Here is a 22,319-nt window from a genome sequence, read left to right as displayed (position 1 = left end):
AATGGCACGTACTGCCGCTTTGAATGGGAGGAGAGGCCGATAACCGACCTAATACATTTAGGTGATGAAAAGTAGGCGATGACAACTGCCGTCATAGCGAACAAAGAACAATCGAAATTAGTCAATCAAGTTTTTTTCATTTAATCTTGAAGCTAACAATTCCGAAGATTCCGCTGATAGGCCCAAATCTCTTATTAAGTCATTCAATTCTGCTTGAGTAAAATGTTGCGGTCCAGAACTAGAAATTAAATTTTCATTGTCTAAATCAACATCCAGGTCTTGCTCCTCAAGAACATCTGGCATATCCCGATCATGCTCGTTCTCAAGTAAAGGAAGTCCTTTATAAATTGGCACGGCTATTTCATTGGAATGAGCAACTGGCCGAATTGCTGAGTCGAGATTTGGATACATAATTTTTTTCTTATTCTTCTTATTATAACCAGAAGTCTGAACTAAACAAAAATAGCAATCATCTACGTGATTTTTTCGGTTCATGCCAAATCATTGGAATGCCAAAAGCTAATTTTTGGCGTTTTCCCTTGCTCCACTGTCGTAAATTTTCTACACGACTTACACACTTTATTTAGAGCCCATGACTTGTCCTGATCTGCAATTTTTACGTCAAAGTATGCAAAGTACACTTTCTTAACGAAATCAGTGATATTTGTCCTTTGACTGAGAACAGTAAAGCTGCCACAAATGTAGCAGAAGGAATCTACACTATTGACACAATTTCGTGTAGTAGACATGATGTATTTTCTTCACTGCTGACTAACATGTAATTAACAAGACAAAAACAACCAGAGACTTTATTGAAACATTATAAGCGCTCATCATACTTTCACGATCGATTAACGATTGACTGATTTCGATCGTTCTTTGTCCGGTATGACGCATATAGCATTCATTTGTTTTAGGCAGTTGTCATCGCCTACTTTTCATCACCTAAATGTATTAGGTCAGTTATCGGCCTCTCTTGCATTCAAAGTACCAGTACGTGCCATTGCAGGTTCTTATGCATTTATTCGTTTACTAACAAGCGAGAGCAGTGAGCACTCCGATTCTGATCTCCACACTGCTTTGAATAATAGACTATATCTTTGGGAATTTTTCGAATTTCTTGATAAAAAGTTAGGAACAGATTTTTAAAAGTACATACTTTCAGAAAATAATATTAAAAAATCGATTTTTTTGATCCTCTAAATAGTACTGCCTCCTTAAAACTATCAAAAACTTACAAATTAGCAAAAAGAAAATGTCATACCTGATGTGATAATGAAAAATGGGTTTGATATTTGAAATCAGCGCACCCAAATTAGTAAAAAACAATTGTCAAATTATAATCAGCAGAAAAAATTTTTTTTTTTGTTGGCCAGTGTAATTTTTTGTGTTGGGAGGTTTGTTTTGGTACTTGGGTTGTTTTGGCAGTTTTTGGCAGTCTTGTTTGTGTAATTTATTAGTTGTGTAGGATAGTTGCGATATTTGAAGATCTGTGCTAGTTTTTTTATTTCTGCATTTAGATTACTCTGATTGGTTGAAAATTTGTAAGCATTTATGAATTGTGATAAGATGACCGATTTTTTAATGGAATTTGGATGGTATGAGTGGAAATGGAAGTACATTGGAGGTTCAATGGAGTTTACATTCTTAATATTCAAGAATAATCACAACTAATTCAAAAATAGTATGGTTCATGTACAAAAAGAGAAAAAAGTAGCAAAACAGGATTTTTTTTTTGTAAGAATACACGCAAAGACCTAGAGGAAGGGTAAGATCTAATTTAGACTGCTGCCATTAGCTGTGCTTTTGAAGTCTTACATTTCTACTGAAATGTAAGAATCGATAATATTAGACTTAAATAATACATTAAGAAGAAAGAAAATGCTGTTGACATTCTTAATAATGAAAATATGATATACTGGTTGACTTAGCATTCTCCACATATACTGGATTATGTAACATGTCGTCCAATGCTACTTGACCTATGTCTTTTCAAGTAATTCTTATATTCATCTGTTGTATGAAAGCTTGGCTACATTTGCAATAATGTGAAGGTTGAAGAACTATCAACTTGTATAATGCTAATTAAACTGCAACAACTATGCTGACAGGAAGACATTTAAGAATCAAATTTTATGAGACTGTCAACTGTGAATTTATTTGTTTTATTTGTCAACTTAAACAAATAAATTCAGTGCACCCATGAATTTATGTTAAAATATATTGAATTAATTCCTCGTGAGATATTTGTATTTCTTTCATTATCATAAACCGTGGCCTTAATTTTGTTAAAAAGGCAGCTGATATTACTTAAAATTTACCACAATATCCGACAAAAACAACAAACTATTTAATCACACAATCTCATATTTTCTTCAAACATGAGAGCCGAGTTGAGAAGATGGGGCACAATTACAAATGAGTCAACATACTGTGCAAGAGGAAATGTACGAGGTTTGTATAAGACTGACATTTTGCATTTGAATGGATCTAGTGCTGGGTGCCTTGAGAAAGTGTTGTTCAGTGAGCAGAGTCAGAGAAACTATTTTTTTTTTGTGGGATGGGTGGGGTGGATGACAACAGGCAAGTATGTGCAGGCATTCCTGAGGCAAGTGAATGGGATAGTTAACATAAGGTGTGAGCGAAGTTACAGACTGAAGTGAATACAGCAGTTTATACCAGAACCAACGCCAAGAACATCCAAAATAGGGGAGGAGAAGATATGTTGGCATTAGTTAGGTCAATCCAGTCAAAATTTATAGGCATTAGTGAAATGTGGTTGATGGAGAATTTTTTTTTTAAACGATAAAAAAACTAATGTGAAAATATTAGGAATTGACCAAGAGGATAAGGATTGCAGAGGACAGTGCATTTGAGGCTGTCTGGAGGCAAATAGATGAAGTATGTTGAAAGTTTTTTCACTTGGTTATACTATAAATTAAAGATGCCAAGAAATTATATTCTTGGTTTCACTAAAATAAAGAGTCAAAAGGCTTCAATTCGGTGATGAAAACTTGTATAAGTGGATATTAGATCCAGCATTATTTCCAAGCTGAATGTAGAAACTATGAAAAATAGACTAACAGAAAGCAAACATATAGATGCTTCAGCAGCATTTATGTTTTCTAAGTAGTCCGCACTAAGGCAACTTGTGAATGTTGGTAAGTGAATTCCTGTAAGCTCTCTGGTCAACTTATTTTTACAAAACTTTCATAGTTTCTACATTTGGGTTTGAAATAATGCTGGATCGAATATACACTTTTCTTATATAATTCTTGGTTTCATCCTGTATCCAAGTGTAAGAAAACAAAGTTCACAAACTTTGTTTGCTTATACTTGAATAAAGGAGAAAACCAGGAATATAATTTCTCGACATCTTTAATTTATAGATGAAATATATCATTGGCTGCTGCTTGAGGAGATGAGGATGAAATGCACCTAAAATCAGAACAATGAGAGCAAGGTGAGTAATTATTATGGGTACTTCAACTACAGGAACACAGACTGGAAAGCATAATGGCCACAGGGAAGAAAGGAAATGGAATTTATATAGCTGGTAAGAGATAGCACATAATGGATGAGACTTTTGGTAAGAGTGTCAGATCTGGTTATCTGATGACAAGTTCTCTGGTTGCTACCATGGTTAATGAGAAGTTTCTCTGGTTACATCAGAGAACTTGTTATTAACCATGGCAGTCAGCCAGCCACAATGACTAACTGGGAGAGAGTAACCACATAGTCTTGACCTGGGAGATTGCTACACATGAAGAATTTTCAGTTAAGAGAGTATACGTAGAATTACTGAACATGTGATTATTATGACAGGCTGAAGAGCAATGTCATAGCATACAAATCTGGAAGGGAAAGACAGCTTTGTGTTGAAGATAATCAAAGGGTTTTTGAAGTGAGCATTATCAGGTTGTATATCCAGAGTCAGGAGGATAAATGACAGTTGGATGAGTAGCATCATTAAGCAGGAGTTGTAGAAAAGTTGTAGAGGATATACAAAGAGAAAGGTGTTCAGATGGTAAGGAAGCCAAAAGCAAAGTGAGAGAAAGCTAGCTGAGCAAGCCAAAAAATATCCTACAGTTCTTTCACTATGTGGTGAGTAAATAGGAGAATGACTAAATAGCTTTAACGACTGCTGATGGTGGTAGGCAGGTATAAAAAAACAGACAAAATAGTTGAATAAATGAATGATCATTTTAATAAGATAATAGTGAATGTACCACCACAGTAACTGGTGGTGAAAGAGAGGTAAATAAACTGGTGGTGTAAAGGATATTGCAGAACCTAATTGCTAATACAGTCATGGGATTATCTGGACATCAGCCTGTGTATTAGCCAAAGGACATTCTGATGTCCTTCGGCTAATAATAATGATAATAATGTATAAAGGAACCAGCAGTTCTCTCTCTCTCTCTGACTAATGCCATTTTAATCCGAGCTCTGGGAAGGTGTCGGGAGTGGGGAAAGAGAAGAAAATGGTTCTGTATAAAGGAGGCCTCAAGAAAGACTAAGCAAAGCACAAACTAATCAGTAATCTCAAGTGGTGGTTAAGGTATTGGAGAAGTTGGTAAAAAGGCAGAATTCAGAAATGGGTGGACAGGAATATGACACTCTATGGGAACAGCATGGTTTTGTGAAGGATAGGTCTTGCCTTAGTAAGCAATTCACTTTTTATAATAAAGTGACAACTGATTTGGATAAAGGAAATTACTACACAGTGATACTACTGAACTTAGAGAAGAACGCAATTGATAGGGTACCAGTATTACATACATAATGAGAGCAAATGAGGATGGATATGAACCTGGTGATAAAGATATGACGGTAGCTGATGAGCAGACAAAGAGCAGTACGTGGGAGAACTAGATCAGGAGAAGACAGGTGACTAATGTCAAAGAAAACACACTAATAAGCAGAGAAAAGGAAGTTATTATTCCTCTTTACAAGGCTTTAGTAAAACCCCATTTAGACTACTCCACACAAATCTGGTCTCCAAGGATACCTTGGGATAAGGAAGAGGTGGTGGAGAGTATCCAGTGGTGGGTGACCAAAATTGTAACAAGTCTATGAATTACAAAGGCTAGTTGGTAGACAGAAAAGAGGGGATATGATAGAAACATAAGTTATTAAAGGGGTTTCAGAGGGTCAACACAGCTTTTTTTTTCTTTTTTTTAAATACATAGCAAGGAGAGAGACACAAGATTGTCCCCCTGGAAATTGTACAAGAGAGTGTGGTTAGCAAGGACATAAGGACTAGATTTTTTGCTTAGAGGATGAGCTGCCAGAAGCAGTTCAGATAGATTTGTCAGTGAATAGTTTCAAGAAAGAATATGGCAGGTATTGTGCAAATAATGGTTTGTATGGGACCCATGACCAATCCAACTTTGACACAAATAGTTGTCAACTGTGAAGGACATTATTATCAGTATGGACTTGCAAAGCTTGCGCAACGTTCTAGAAGCATAATGCTCTGCTTCTTGAAAAGAAACTGCTGAAGTGGTTCTCTGATGGGAGGAGTTTATATACTGTATATAAAAAATCCCCCCCCCCCCCCCAAAAAGACAAAGAGAGAGAGACTGAAAAAAAAAAAGCCATTATGCAAAAGCTGAAAGAAACTGTTGAGCCACACAAACTGAAGCCACTGTCTTCATATGACTAACCATGACAGAGTATTTAAGGCTACTGAAATGATTCTCATATTGAGTCATACATATTTATCAATGAAATGTTGAAAAACATTTCATTGATGATAAATATGTAGACTCAGTTTTTTCCACAGGGGAAAAAACTGAGTCTTTAAGAAGAATGCATTCCTTCCCACCTTTAAGAAGAATGACAAGCATCTATCCATTGCACATCAGGTATCCAAACACTACTATTTGGTGTAAACTGACAACATCGAGAGAGTAAGAAATTTCCTTGTCTTTTGCTTTCCAAAAATAAGTGAGAAAACTGTGTTCTCTCCCCAAGAAACTCCAAAAATTATCAAAAATTTTCATCCAATAAAACTAATTTCTCTTATAGAGAATACCCCTCACCTGTCTCAACAAAAGGTGCTGTTCACTGAGTTAAAGAAGTCACATTCCATAGATGGGGTTGTTTTTGTGTGTTTTTGTTTTTTTGAGCAGGTTTCCAAAAGATATTTTTGATTAACGTTTTGTGAAATTTTGAAGCTTTTTTAAAAAAACTTGAAAAATTAAAATGTAATTTATAATTGTGTATTTTAAATGTTTACTATACATATTTTTCTGACTTATTATAACACTATTACATTTTACTAAAAATGTAACATTTAGATAATTTTATTGAAAAGGAATCTGACAATCTCTGTTCAAGTTATATGTGGAATGCAGATACAGAAATTCTTGTAATGATTTTCTGCATTATATTAAAACATACATAAATATCACAAAGAAGGACGTCCACTAAGGCTGCAGTAATGATGATGGCATAACATTCTTTTAATTCAAGTCTTACTTTGGCTGGAAAGACTCAGATTTAAATCCTGTCTAAGATGCAAGGAACTTTGATAAGGACTTTTCTAAGAAGAAAACAAGTCAAACAATTAAACCAACAAGGCCATTAATTGTACAAATTCCCTGACAATACCCACAGAATAGCAAAATGCTTTTGCCTATGTAGGTCAATACAATTCTTTTATAAAGAATACAATTTACTGATGAAAGTGAAGATCATAAATTTAAACTCAAGGATATTTAATAATCAGATTTGATGTCACTTCTTATACCAACATATCAGTAGATACCTTACAATTTCTTTATCAAGATCCAGAAATTTTCATGTTGCTCCTATTTAAGTTTCATAAGCCAGCAAAGGTTGGTCGATTGGTAGAGCCTCTGCTATTAATGGCTCAGCAAAAAGTTAAGCAAGTCTGAGCATGGTTAGTAGTTGGAAAGCAGTTTGATGCTGTTGGTACACTCTCCCTGGATGAGTCTTTGGATTCCTTGGAGCTGTCACATAATAATAATAATTTTTAGATTCCTCAATCACTGTTTATAATAATTTTTCGTTTTTGGCTATTCAATGTATCTAAATTTAGACATAACTGAGCTTCATTCTCAACACTTTTATCATAATGAATGTTTCAGCTCCAAATTGTTGGAAGTTTTTCTACTTGCTTTAATCCTTATCCAAATGTAAGCAAACAAGTTTGTGTCTGAACTTTTTTCAGAGACAAACTCATAAAGAAGCTAAGACTTCATATCACTTGCCTTAGTATCCCATAATGCAAAGCACATCTCCTTGCAGACATGTATAATGATATGCATTATGGGAAGGGTCATTACCCAGAGACCAGTTTCGACTTTTATTGAGGTCTCATCAGTGGAAGCCAAACCCAGAGGTGATACTAAGGTTGAAGTAATACAGAAAAATATGACTTCTGCATTACTTCAATCTTAATATCACAACTGGGTCTGCTCTCATTGATGAGACCTCAATAAAGGTTGAAACTGGTCTGGGTAGTGACCCCTCCGATAATGCATATCATTATACATGTCCACAAGGAGATGTGCTTTGCATTATGGCAAAGGCAAGTGATGTGAAGTCTTTGTTTCTTTATATGATTTTGTGTCTGAAAAAAGTTCAGACGCAAACTTGTTTGCTTACATTTCGATAAAGGATTAAACCAAGTATATAATTTCTTGGTATCTTTAATTTATTTTCAGTTCCAAATATCTTTTCTGTAAGTTCTGAAATTGCACCACCAGATCAGGTATGCTCTTTTAACTACCCTTAATATAATCCAATTTTATATTAAATGTAAATTTGTCTTTGGTTGGTCAAGGGGCTAGCTGAATCAGCCAGGTAAGTTTTGCTATTTGTATCATTATCTTTCTCAAGACTTTCCAGTATATATAATAAACTTATAAACAAATGAAAGAAACATCTATGGGGAGCCATTTGTTCTACCACCAATGACCAAACCTTTAATGCTATGAAGACCACTTATTTTCCATCATACACCTAGAAATATTTCTGGTTCACAGATACATTGATGTGTTTCACTATTTGAACCCACTTGGAATATTTATTATTTTTTTAAATTTATAAATAACTTATAACCCTGGATTATAAGATCACAACAGAAAAAGAGAAAAATAACGGGGAGGGGGGCGCATACAAATAAAAAAAATTCAAGATAACTCTTTAAACCAGATCAATTCACTTGCAGCTGAAAAAAAGCCATAGTGCACAGCTTCTTATATAGCATGTAAATAGGCAAAATGTTTGCAATATAATTTTATATTTCTAGTCCTTTTATTATAATTACATTTTGTTATTAATGGCAGGATAACATGAGAAATGTAATACATTTTTTTAAGCATTCATTTATTAAAATGTAAAACACTTTCAACCAGTGATGAGTAGGGAGGATGTTTAAAGTCATTTATTGCACTTAAATAATGCAATTGCCTGGAAAAGACGTTAGAATTAATGTGTGCTAATTTTGTCTAATTACTTAACTGAGTACTTTGTCTACTTAGCTGATAATGTATTTTTTAATTCTTAATGAACTGTTGTTTAAGAAGATTATTTTTATGAAACAAATAAATCACATTTTCTAAAAATTCACTCTTTGCTTAATAATTAAGTATTATTTATTTGTAATCCTAGTTAAAAATAACTTCATAGAATGCATATACTTTCTGCACATTTTTTTTTTAATAGAGAAAAATTTTTTTGGGGTGTTAAGGGTCAAAGCTGTATAACTGAGAGGAGACCTCCACATAGTCTTTAAAGGAATGTGGAGAACTGAACAGGGCTTCTGACCACATGTCCAATCTTCACCTTCTCAAGGTGCACCCTGTTAGGTATCTACCTGGATACAGAACGAATGAGGATGAGCTGTCAATTTCGGATTTGGTCGAACAAATTGTATTCTTATTGACTGAAACCAAAATATAAAATGATGGTACAATATAACAGAATTTCATGCTGGCTGGGGGACATCACCCAATTAAACAAGATCCCCATTGTTTTCACCAGGAAACCAGGACGAACAGCAAAAAGTCAGCTACTGGAACAAATCCTAAAGCACACCCCAACTCTACATCAGAGTTCAATATTGGTACTATCAACATAAGAAGCCTGAATGGCAAAGAAATGGAGCTAGCAGAGGAATTGGATAAGTAGCAATCGACATAATAGGGGTGACAAACAAAAAAGACTAAATACTGGTGAGATCATTTTTGAGCAATAAATACAAAATGTTATATTCAGGCAATGAATATCAAGGAAAAGAAGGAGTAGACACAGTATTCAACACTAAATATGAGGCTAATCTTCTTGAATGGCAGGCAGTATTGAGTAGAGTGACATGGACAAATATCACAATGGAAACTGGACAATGAGACTTATTTGTGCCTATGGTCCCATAGAAGGCTCTACTAAGGTAGAAGTGGAAGAATTTTTTGTGGATCTAGAGAAAGCACTGACACAATGAAAAAGGAAAAGTTGGTCCTTGTTGGGGATCTAAATAGCAGAGTAAGAAATGATTGTCAGACATACAAAAATATTTCGGGAAAATTTGGAGAAAAGAGCAAAGCTAATAATAATGGCAAATACCTATTGGATTTCTGCTCAGGAAATGATCTGGTTATTAATAACACAATGTTCCAACATAAAATGTGCATTCACATGTAGAGAAGAGGCAAGGAATATATTATTGATAGTGATGTTTTCTCCCTGTTGCAAGACACCAGAGTGTACAGAGAATTTGAAATTGTAAGTAATCACCATTTAGTCTTGAGCAGGATAAAACTGAATTTCATATTGAAAAGAAGACATGTAAGTTTTAAAGTGAATAAAAGTTGAGCAGCTCTGAGATATGAACTGCAGACTAAAATACACAAACATTATTCAAGAAAAATGAAAGAGCTTGAGAACAGGAACCAAACCTTGGAGATTCAGTGGCAAGCCCTGAAGAAAACAATGATCGATTCAGCCAGAGCGGCATGTGGTGAAGTTGTATGCAAGGATAGAAAAATCAGAACTCCATGGAGGACACAGGAAGTTAAACAGGCAGTGAAGGAAAAGAAAAAAGCATATCAAAAGTTCCTGGCAAATAAGTCAGCTTGTGCTCTTAGAGAATACAAAGACAAATGCAAGAAAGCTAAACACTGTATAAAACTAGATAAACAAAAGTCATGGGATGACTTTGGTAAGAAAATAAATACCAAAGTGGCAAGATATTCCAGAGGTTGTTGAAGAAGCTCAGAAATGGAGGAAAGAGTGCTGTAATAGGAATTAGATATGATAAAGGTTACATGAAAACTGGAGAAAAAGATATCTTCGAAGTATGGAGTAGTTACTTTGAAAAATTACTAAATGAAACAATCAGTGACAGCACAGTGGTAAAAAACACCGACCATGCATGCAATCAGGAATACATATCTATACTTGAAGTAGAAAAAGCCATCAAAAACTGACAGGGCTTCTGACCTAATGTCCAATCCTCACCTTCTCGTGGTGCACCCTGTTGGGTATCTACTTGGATACTGAACGAACGAGGATGGGCTGGCAATTTGGGATTTAGCCGACCAAATTGTATTCTTATTGGTTAAACCAAAATAAAAAATGATGGTACAACATGACAAAATTTCATGCAGGCTGGGGCATTCCACGGTTAAACAAAAGCTCCCGTTGTTTTCGTCTGGGAACCAATGCGAACAGCGAAAAGTTAGCTACTGCAACAAATCTGAAAACACACCCCAACTCAACATCACCAGAGTTAAAGATCGGTACTAACAATGTAAGAAGCATGAATGGCAAAGAAATGGAGCTAGCTGAGGAATTAGATAAGTACTAGATCGACATTATAGGGGTGACTGAAACAAAAAAGACAAAAACTGGTGAGATCTTTTTGAGCAATAAATACAAAATGTTATATCCAGGCAATCACAATCAAGTAAAAGAAGGAGTAGCCATGGTATTCAACACTAAATACGAGGCAAATCTTTTTGAATGGTAGTCAGTCTCAAGTAGAGTAATTTAGGCAATGAGAATGGGGAACTGAACAATGAGACTTATTTATGCCTATGGTCCCACAGAAGGTTCTACTAAGGTAGAAGTGGAGGAATTGTTTTGAGGCTTTAGAAAAAGCAACTGACACAATGAAAAAGGAAAAGTTGGTCCTTGTTGGGGATCTAAATAGCAGAATAGGAAATGATTGTGAGACATACAAAAATATTTTGGGAAAATTTGGAGAAAAGAGCAAAGCTAATATAATAGCATTTATCTGTTGGATTCTGCTCAGGACATGGACTGGTTATTACTAACACAATGTTCCAACATAAAAATGTGCACAAATTCATATGGAGAGAAGAGGCAAGGAATAAGAAAAGTCTCATTGACTATGTTATTGTTGATAGTGATGTTTTCTCCCTGTTGCAGGACCAGAGTGTATAGAGGATTTGAAATTGGAAGTGATCACTATTTAGTCTTGGGCAGGATAAAATTGAATTTCATATTGAAAAGAATAAAATGTAAGAAAGTTTTAAAGCGAATAAAAGTTGAGCAGCTCTCAGATGTGAACTGTAGACTAAAATACATAAAGATTATTGAAGAAAAAAATGAAAGAGTTTGAAAACAGGAATCAAACATTGGAGATTCAGTGGGAAGCCTTGAAGAAAACCCTGACTGATTCAGCTAGAGAGCCATGTGGTGAAGTTGTCTGCAAGGATAGAAAAATTAGAACTCCATGGTAGACACAGGAAGTTAAAGAGGCATTGAAGGAAAAGAAGAAAGCATATCAAAAGTTCTCCTGGCAAATAAGCAGCTTGTGATCTTAGAGAATACAGAGACAAATGCAAGAATGCTAAACAGTGTGTAAAACTAGCTAAACAAAAGTCATGGGAGGACTTTGGCAAGAAATATAGAAAATAAATATCAAGAAGGTGGCAAAATATTCTGGAGGTTGTTAAAGAAGCTTAGGAATGGAGGAAAGAGTGCTGTAAAAGGAGTTAGAGATGATAAAGGTGACATGAAAATGGAAGAAAAAGATATCCTTGAAGTATGGAGTAATTACTTCGAAAAACTGCTAAATGAAACAAGCAGTGATGACAGCACAGCGGTAAAAAACACTGACCATGTAGTCAAGGAATACATATCCATACTTGAAGTAGAAAAAGCCATCAAAGGCTTGAAATGTGGAAAGGCAGCAGAAGTAGATGATATATTTGACCATAAATGCTGAAGTATGGTGGTATACAAGTCTTACAGCTGTACTGCATAGTTCAGAAAGCCTGGACTTAGGGATGAATTCCTGATAATTGGAGTAGAACTCTCATAGTACCCATATATAAAAAGGGAAATAAAACTGATTGTGAGAATTACAGAGGTATTTCCCTACTGAGTGTTCCTGGCAAGATCTATGCATGTATACTTGAGAAACGGTTGAGAAGAATTGTGGAAGAAAAGCTGGGTGAAGAACAAGCTGGATTCAGGCCAAACAGAGGCTGTCAGGATCAGATCTTCACTTTACGACAAACAGTCGAGAAAGCATGGGAATATAACAAAGATCTGTATTTAAGTTTTGTCGATTTGGAAAAGGCATATGACAAGGTGCCAAGAGAGAAGCTATTCAATACGCTACAGTTATATGGTGTCGATGGGGCATTATATCAAGCAATACTTAGTCTTTATTTGAGTTGTAAGTCAGCAGTTAGAATTGAAGGAAGTACAGGAAGATGGTTTAATGTTAAATCTGGTGTGAGACAAGAATGTACATTATCCCCTCTGTTATTCATTATCTATATGGATCACATTATGAAGGAAAGTGATATTAAACATGATATCAAAATTGGAGATGTTAATGTCAACTCTTTGCTTTATCCAGATGATGTTATACTTCTAAATAAATCTACTACAAGTCTGCAAGATTCTCTGACTAAATTGAATAACTGTTATAATAGATATGGTATGAAGGTCAGCAATAAAAAGACAAAGACAATGAGAATAGACAGAATCAATGAAAATGTCAACTGTGTTGTGAATGGAGAATGTGTGGAAAAAAGTAAAACATTTCAGTTACTTAAGCACAATTTTTAGTGAAGATAGTAAATTAAATATAGAAATAGACAATAGAATCAGCAAAGCTGCTATGGTGGGAAGTCAATTGAATAAATTCATATGGAATAAGACAGAAATTAGTCGGAACACTAAATTAGCTGTATACAAGACTGTGTTCAAACCAGTTTTAACTTATGGATCCGAGAGCTGGTCAGAAGTAAAACACTTGACCAAAGACTAGAGACCGCAGATATGAGAGTCCTGAGAAAGATTATAGGCATAAACAGATGGCATCAATGGCAATATCATATTATAAACGAGGATATTAGGAAAGAACTTGACATTGTCAGCATCCAGGAATGTGTTAGCAGAGCTAATCTCAGGTGGTATGCTCACTTAAACAGAATGGGCGAAGAAAGATTAGCAAAACAAGTGTTCTCTGCCAGGTTGGCATCAAAACGACCCAGAGGAAGACCAAGATATAGGTGGATTGATACGGTACAAAGTGCCTTAGACGATAGAAATATAAGATCTGATAATTGTGGAGTCTTGACAAGTAACAGACTGATTTGGAGGAAAATTGTAGATAGTATGTTATGTAATGATGTAATTTTTTTTCATGTAGTACTATCATATCCTGTACACCCATTGAGGGTACATGGCAGGAATTTGATGATGATGATGAAATATATATTTACATATATTTTCTGCACTTATGATTTTATTGAAAAACACCATTTTTACACATGACAATATAAGAATGGCATAATTCTGAAATGGTTGCAATGCTTCGAGTGCAGTCCCACACCCTTTGCTTTCCCACAACTGCTCATTGCAAATGAACAACTGAAGTTTTTAGAACGAATTGTTATTAATCCACTAAATCTATGCATCACATGTAACTAATACAATAAAACAGAAATAATTCTTAAAATCATTTTTAATGTTCAGCTGAGAAAAACAAGAAGATGGTAATATTACTCTGCATATTCGATTTTTGACAAAAATTGTTTTTGAAAATGATTCCATAATTTTCAGCATTTTTTTTTTTTTTTTTTTTTTTGTATCAAAAAAAAAGTTCCTAAGTAAAGCAAAATTTTTATGAGAAATATAAAACAGATTTTGATAATCTGCAATATTTATCTGAAAAACAATTAGAACAATTAACATAGTTCTCTATTTTAGTTTTATTTATATTGAAGCGGAAGAAGATGCAATAGATTTGGGATATGATATTGAAATCTGAAATATTCCATGAGAAAAAGTTTAAAGCCAGTAGGAAATTCAGTCATATCTTTCAATTAATTGTATATGACATGCTTTGGATGTTTTTGCATGATTTTGCTGCATTTTTGAGCTAAGATGTTAAGACACCAAGCAGAATTAGTTAAAAATCAGTCTCAAAATAATCAAGTTTTGCCATTTAACATCTGTTCTTTCTCACATAAGAACAATAACATGCAATTTCAATAAATGTTAACAAATAATTTTCTTTCATCAAAATTAGCACTGAATTATTTTCAAGATAAGTAGTTTGGAAAACAGGTAAAAATAGTTTCTGCATTGTTTCTAGTAAAGTGAATATATTTACGATACTGTGTTCCATTCCAGTGATTTAAAAAATTGTACATATTTCTAGTAAATACTTTTTTTTTAAATTTAATTTAATAATAAATAAAGTTAATTATTACTGAAAACTACTCAGAATGATCTGATTTTGTAGTTGATTTAAAATAATTTTTTTAATGACTAAAGAAAGAGCCATACAGCTTCATTTTGGTGATGTAAATTACATAGAAAAAGTGGATATTAAAGATTCGGCATTAGTTCAAACCTGAATGTTTGTAGAAACTAAAAAAGTTTCGTAAATTTGACCAGATGGCATATGAGAATACAATCCTCAGCATCGGAGTTACCTTTGCTTGCACTACTTAAAAGAACAAGACTGCTGCCAAGCATTGGTATATTTGCCTTTTATTAGTGCATTTGATAAAGGTTAAACTGGCCTGACAGCTGTTTCAAACAGGTTGGTTCTCTTCAGAGACTAGGTGGAAACCTTAGGAGAGCTCTCTGGTCATATTTATGGAACTTTCATAGTTTCTACAAACATTTGGCTTAAATAATGTTGGATCTTTAACATCCACTTTTTCTACGTAATTTACATTGCTGAAATGAAGTCATATGACTCTTTCTTCAGTAATTATTTTTACACACCAACCAAGAGATTACTTACAAAAAACACATTTCTCTTAGATTGGATTTCTTTAGCAGAGAATGTCAGTTTTTGTTCTCTTAGGGGTTCTGCCTTGGGATGGTTGTTGAGCATCTGAGGATTTGGGTCCATTGGGGTGGCCTGTATAAAGGTTGTCTCGGAGAATGCTTTTCCTGGGATATGAATGGTTCTGCTCAGTGGTAGGGTAAGCCTGTTGCTGAGTAGAGCCACTGCTCAGTTAAATGATCCTTTGGGTAACTCGCTGAGTTTAGAGTGATCTGGGAATCGCCTAGTTTTGGGAGCAGACCCTTTACTTATACAGTGGAACCTCAGTTGTTGAACTTAATTCATTCCGGAAGGCTGTTCGGAAACCGAATCATTCGAAAACTGAAACCATTTTCCCATAAGAAATAATGTAAAATGGATTAATCCGTTCCCGAACCCCAGATGATTGTTTGTTTAAATCTTTACAATGGTACTTCATGCATAAGATCATATACAAACACAATGAAAATGCATAAAATATTCCATAAAAAGAATAAACACAATAAATAGATAAAATATAGAAGAAAATTGATTGCTACTTCATTTTTGAGTATTGTACAGATCGTTGATTTTGCCATACCGAACTGCAAAGCAAGATCCGAGACATGAATGCCATTTTCATGTTTGGATATGATTTCTTTTTTCATCTCTATCGTGGTGGTTCTAACAACTTTTCTTTTCGCTTTGCTGCTATCACTATTCTTCTGCAGCCCCATGGTGGCTTAATTAATAATAATTTATGAAAAACCAACAACAAAACACAAAGAAAATCAAGAAAACTCGCTGCAAATTCGAGCAAGTGTCTGCACTGAACGAAGGCTGCCACGTAACTGACGCTTTCCCGCCTTACAGCTCAGGACATGGTTGCCGCTTGCCTGTTCGGGAACCGGAGCGTTTGACAACCGAGGTTCCACTGCATAGTGATCTTTGAAGAGAACCAACCAGTCTGTCAAGCCAGTGAAACCTTTATCAAATGCACTAATAAAAGGATGATATACAAATGCTTGGGGCAGGATTGCGCTCTTTTTAGGATTTTTAGAATCTTTTTTTTTTAAAGGATGACAACCGAACAGTTATATGCATGCACAACTAGCATACAGCACTTGCCATAGTACTGTCAGCTGACTAATATACACATTACCCTTTTCTATGCTGAGGATGAAACAAGATCAACATTTCAAAATATCTGCGATTCATATAATTAAACTACTTTGTTTACTGTGAGTGTAACTTGCAGAGTAAGAGGGCAATATTGTATAGTTATTATAACTATATGACAATATCCTCTTACATAAATTATTAGGAGTCCTTAAGAACCATTATACAAAAATATTACAAGAATACTAGCATGCATGTCAGCAACAAGATGGCAATGAAAACCAGTGGGTAAATTAGGGAGGGGAGGAGAGAAATCGAAATCCTGAATTGCAAGTGAAATTGTAGATCAAATAAAACATTTCATTTACTTAGCACAGTTATGAGCAAACAGAGATAAACTGAATATAATGTTATGGTGAGAGTTATTTTATTATATTATTGTTAACTGGAGATATCCACAAAGTTCTCAAAACTCATCACAGAAGGCACCATCAGATGCTAACCATTATGCACATAATGTTGAACATATTTCTTAAACTCATTCACTGACAATGCACTCACAACCAGATCTGGTAAATGGTAAACTTTCTACTCATTCACATTCCACACAAAAAATCTAATTATCCTATCACTGCTAACCACAATTATACTCAGCTTTCAGATGACCTCCTGTCCTTTCCAGTCTATATTCATATGGAGCAAGAGAAAAAAAAAAAAAGCTAAGCATGACCTAACAGTGTTCAAAATAATTTTAAAATACAGATGTAAGCAATGTATTAGAAATAAAATGGATGGTTGATTGAAAACTTGTAATTCAACAATGCTGTTATTCAACTAGAATCATGTAAGAAAAATGAACATAAAGAGGCAACGGATCTTGGTGTACTGGTGGATAAGAAATTAAAGTTCAAAGGTCACACGCAAAAGTTGTAAATATAACTCAGAGGATAATTGCGATGTTGAAGAGAACCTTGACATGTAAGGATAAGGCTTTATAAGGCTTTGATAAGACCACACCTGGATTATTCTGTGCAGATTTGGTCTCCAGGGTTCCAAGAGGATAAAGAAGCTGTAGAAAGGGTGCAAAGAAGAGTTACAAAGATTATATCTGGATTATGGGATTATTAGATAATGAGGACATAATCTAATGAGGATAGATTCGCAATCTGTCCTCATTAGATTATGAGGACAGATTGTGAGTATGTTGGATTGCAGACTCTGGTTAACAGGAGAAAGAGGGGTGATATGATATGATATGACAGAAGTCCATAAACTTTTGAATGGGTGTTATATGATTTCAACTTATGAAATTTTTCGTTATATGGAAGGTGGGGAGAGAACATCCCCATGTTCTCTCCCCACCTTCCCACTAGGTTTTTCTCCCAGAGAGTAGTGAGCAAGTGGAATAATTTGCCCTTAGGAGTAGTGAGTGCATCTAGTGTGAATGAATTTAAGGGAAGGAATGATAGCTGGTTTAGGTGATTTATAGCCTCTCTCGATGAGTCTTTGCCTCCCTTGAGGTCTCAGATAATAATAAAAGACTGAAAGGAAGATTGAAATCTAAATGGATAGATGAAGTTAAAGTATAAGACAGAAATTTAAGCATTGTCAATATTAGGGACATAGCAAATAACAGACCAATCTGGAGAAAGCTGATGATAGGAAACTAAAACCCTTTTCCTTCTGATAACATCAATGACAGTAATTGATCTAAGTAAATTTTAATAGTTAAGGATTACAATGAATGTGAATTTTTAAACTGGATTTATTAGTAAATTTTGGATTAGTAAATAATATTGGATAATATAGGAAGGACACAAAACGAGAAATACATCTGATAGTTTAATTTATTGAACTTGCTTTTCAGTTTCTAATAAAAAAATGAAAAGCAGTTTAAATTATACAGTTAACTCTCACTATATACACTATTTTAGCAAATTACCTGACCCAAGTACCATAGCTATTTTAAAATAGGCTATAGCAAATCTTTCATTATAACAAACTATTTAATTGATTTTCATGAATTCTCTAGACCAAATAATAACAATTTTAAAACTTCTTGTACAGCATCCCTGAGTGCATTTTTTAAAATACTTATATTTCTGACAACAGATGAAAAGCAGTTAAATTATATAGTCAATTTACATCACTTTAGCAAACTCACTGTAACACCATTTATCTGACTCAAACCCACAACTATTTTAAAATATGCAATAGCAAACCTTTTGCTATAACATATATTCCACTATAACAAACTATTCCCTTGGTTCTTATGAGTTCTCTACACCAATTAATCTTTTTTTTTTTTTTGAAATTCTTGTTTACCATTCCCAAGTCCATTCTTTAAAGTACTTAATGGGCACAAAACAAGGATTAAATACTCACTCAATATCCATCCTCTCAACCACAAATTTCTGAGCTGGAACAAAGCAATCAGGATCCACTTGTCCATCTTCTTGGCAAATTTTTGCTGAAAGTTATACACATTTTAAAAATACAGGTTTTATATAAATTTAACATAAACTATCTACTGACAGTAAATTAAAGATGCCATGAAATTATATTCTTGGTTTCATCACCAAGCGTAAGCAAACAAAGTTTGCATGTGAAGTTACTTCATGACTGGGCTACTTGTATATAGAGGCTAATGACTTCAGATCAATTGCCTTAGTATCCCATAATGCAACGCACATATCCTTGTCCATGTGTATGGGAATATGACTTCTACATTATTTCAATCTTGGTATCACTTCTGGGTCTGGCTCCCACTGATGAGACCTCAATAAAGGTCGAAACCAGTTTGGGTAGTGGCCCTTCCCATAATGCATAGCATTATACATGTCCACAAGGATATGAACATTGCATCATGGGATACAAAGGCAATTGCTGTGAAGTTATTAGCCTCTCTATACAAGTGGCCCAGTTGTGAGGTAACTTCATGCACAAGCTTTGTTTGCTTACACTTGGATAAAGGATGAAACCAAGAATATAATTTCTTGGCATCTTTAATTTATAGTATAACTGAGTGAAAAAACGTTCAATATCTACTGGCAACTGGATACATAAATGGTATTTAATTTACTCCCTTACATACAAAATCAAATGTTCTATTTTTTTTTTTTTTATGTGCAAGTGTGATTAAAGGCCCTACAGTACATTAGCACTCTGCATATATTAGATGTTCAGGACTGAAAAGCACCTGGTTGATCTCAAATAATCTAAGTAATTTTCCCTATCCTGATTATCTAACCCTCAGCTCATTCACCCGAATGAGCTGAGGGTTACACGATTAGGTTAGTCTTTCTAGAAACACTAGAAGAGGAAAGTTGTTCCAGAGAAGTAGAGGGACAAAAAGAAGCTAGTTCCATGGATTTGAAGAATGCTTTCTTTTTTGCTTTACTAATGCTTCACAGCTTTTATCAAGCTCACTGAAGATTTAAACACTTCACATATAAACTAAGTCTTCACTTCCAACTAACAACAAGAAATACAATGACAAAATTCTTGCTAAACATTTCTATCTAGTGATTTCTAAGCAAATCATGAACTTATTCTTTTTAATCACCCATTTCCTACTTCCAATTAAAGATACAAAGTCAAAGACTTTTGTAGTACATACTATCACTCACTCACTCACACACACACACACACACACAGCTTATCAAGCCAGGACTTAAACTCCTTCATATGTCTGTAGTGACCCTGTTTTCAGGGACTATACATTCCATTTAATTTGTACACTAATGACGGGACCAGCTTAACTGGAGATGTACAGCTGTTTGCTGATGATGCAAAGTTAGGAAGGGCTATGAGAAGTAGAACACACAGTTCCTCCTGCAGGAGGGTCTAAAAGGGCTATGGGAGTGGGCAAATGAGTGGAGTTATTAATTTGATGTTGCAAAGTGTATGGGCTCGAAATTTGGTAGGCAAGGTTAGGATGCAGTGTATACTGATGGAAAAATTTCGGGGGAGGTGGAAGAGATAAGAGATCTGGGAGTGATGGAGAACAGACTTGAAGTTTAGGGGGTCACATTGCTAAAATTGTAAGAACATCCCAACAGATTATGGCAATTATGAGGAGGACATTGATGCAGAAACAAAGATGTTATGGTTCCCTTGTATGAGGCTTTGATCAGGCCACATATGATTACTGTGCATAGATTTGATCACCTGGCTTTCAGGGGGAATGAGGATATATTGGAGAAGGTTTACTAAGTTAATGTCAGGTTTATGCAATGTCAGATATGAGGAGAGATTTAGGAAATGAAATTTACAGAGCCTTGTGAATAGAAGAAGGGATATGATTGAGACCACTTCATAGAGCAGAGGGAGCCAAGGGTAGAATTACAGGCTATCCATGGAAGCTGTATAAGGAGGGTGCGAGAAGGGAGTAAGAAGTTCTTTGCATGGAGAGTGACTGGAATGCATTGTCACAGGGTCAATTGAAAGTGTGGCAAGTGCAGAAAGAAACTGTGAATGGGTTCAAGGCATGGTTCGATGATCTTTTGACATGAGAGAGAGTACAGACTTAATGCAATGAGTGCTTTGACTCCATGGAGGTCAGATGTTAATAATAATAACTTCACTGGATCCCTCCACCACCATTTAACTAATTTTTATATGGAGAATTGGCAGAACAAACCACTTATCAAAGCTACTTAACAAAGTCAGGAAACTTAAAGAAATTAAGGCAGATGGAGACGAATAGTTGTTAATGCACTCATGAAGCAAATGAGGCTTCATGAGTGCATTAACCAACAAGTGCAGAATCTAGTTGCTCAAGCAAAAATATTGAAAAGGATAATCAATTTAGGATTACCCTATGAGACCTCAATAAAGGTCAAAACCGGTTTGGGTAGCAGCCCTTCCCATAATGCATAGCATTATACATGTCAACAAGGATATGTGCATTGCATTATGAGATACTAAGGCAATTGACGGGAAGTCATTAGCTTCTATATACAAGTAGCCCTGAGGATATATTGGAGAAGGTTTACTAAGTTAGTGTCAGGTTTATGGAATGTCAAATATGAGGAGACATTTAGGAAATGAAATTTACAGAGCTTTGTGAATAGAAGAAGGGATATGATTGAGATTACACCTTTGGTGTAATCTACAAGTAAAGGTAGCTGGGGGCCTAAAGGAATGCTGAAGTTTCTATATACTAATGCCAGACATATCAAGAACAAGGAGGAGGAGGAGATTTTGGCTGATGCAACATTGCAAATGTTATAGGCATTAGTAAGACTTGGCTAACAGCAGATGATGTAGTTACAGGGATAGAATGCAACGGATTTATTAATAAATTAAAGACTTAATTCTGTATGTTAGTCAAGTAAATATTAGTTTAATATCCAACATTTCACTGACTGATATCTGTCAGCATTTTCAAAGGAATACCCTGGTAAGCAATAGAAAGTAACAACAACTAGGAAACTAACCAACAATTCTAAAAATTATATAAAGTTATCACTGTGCGTGATACAATGATATAATACGCATGTCGCAAGCGCAACGTTTTATTTGTTGAGATATTTAATGTAATTTTCATGAAAGTTCATTTCTTTTTAGTTAAATGATCTGATTAGAGTTTTCCATATATCTGGTAAGATTAGGCCTTGATTCTTATTTAAGTTACCTGTTGAACGGGCAACTGTAGCAGCTTCTTTAAATGTTCTGGAATGGTAGTTGTCTTCTATGTAGGGCATATGACTCGTATCCCATTCAATATTATAGTTGATAGAGGCAAAGTGTGAAGAAAGGCCTGATATATACTGTCTGTTATCCCTTACAGAGCCTATGTGTTCTTACTTTCTTGTATCAAAACTTCTAGATGTCTGTCCGATGTAATTAATATTGCAAGAACAAGGTATGCTATAAACTCCCGAGTATTTGTAGAAAGGATGACTATCTTTCAGTGATC

The 22,319-nt window shown here is 34.8% G+C and overlaps 1 protein-coding gene across 4 annotated transcripts in view; it reads right to left on the bottom strand.

Annotated features, from left to right (window-relative positions):
• pkaap (A-kinase anchoring protein pkaap) overlaps window positions 1-22,319 on the bottom strand; it is a 234,259-nt gene that overhangs the window by 136,559 nt on the left and 75,381 nt on the right. For all 4 annotated transcript variants that reach the window (XR_016550095.1, XR_016550093.1, XR_016550094.1 and 1 more), the window contains one exon: window positions 18,782-18,866. Coding sequence is in view for 1 of the 4 variants with exons in the window: in XM_090410637.1 (XP_090266763.1) it covers window positions 18,782-18,866 (85 nt within the window). In the remaining 3 variants the exon portion in view is untranslated. The remainder of the gene's footprint in view (window positions 1-18,781; window positions 18,867-22,319) is intronic.

This window comes from Typopeltis vanoorti, chromosome 2, assembly GCF_054136105.1.
Source record: "Typopeltis vanoorti isolate ZY-2024b chromosome 2, IOZ_Tvanoo_1.0, whole genome shotgun sequence".
Taxonomy (NCBI): domain Eukaryota; kingdom Metazoa; phylum Arthropoda; class Arachnida; order Uropygi; family Thelyphonidae; genus Typopeltis; species Typopeltis vanoorti.
This window is presented reverse-complemented; position numbering and strand designations above follow the sequence as displayed.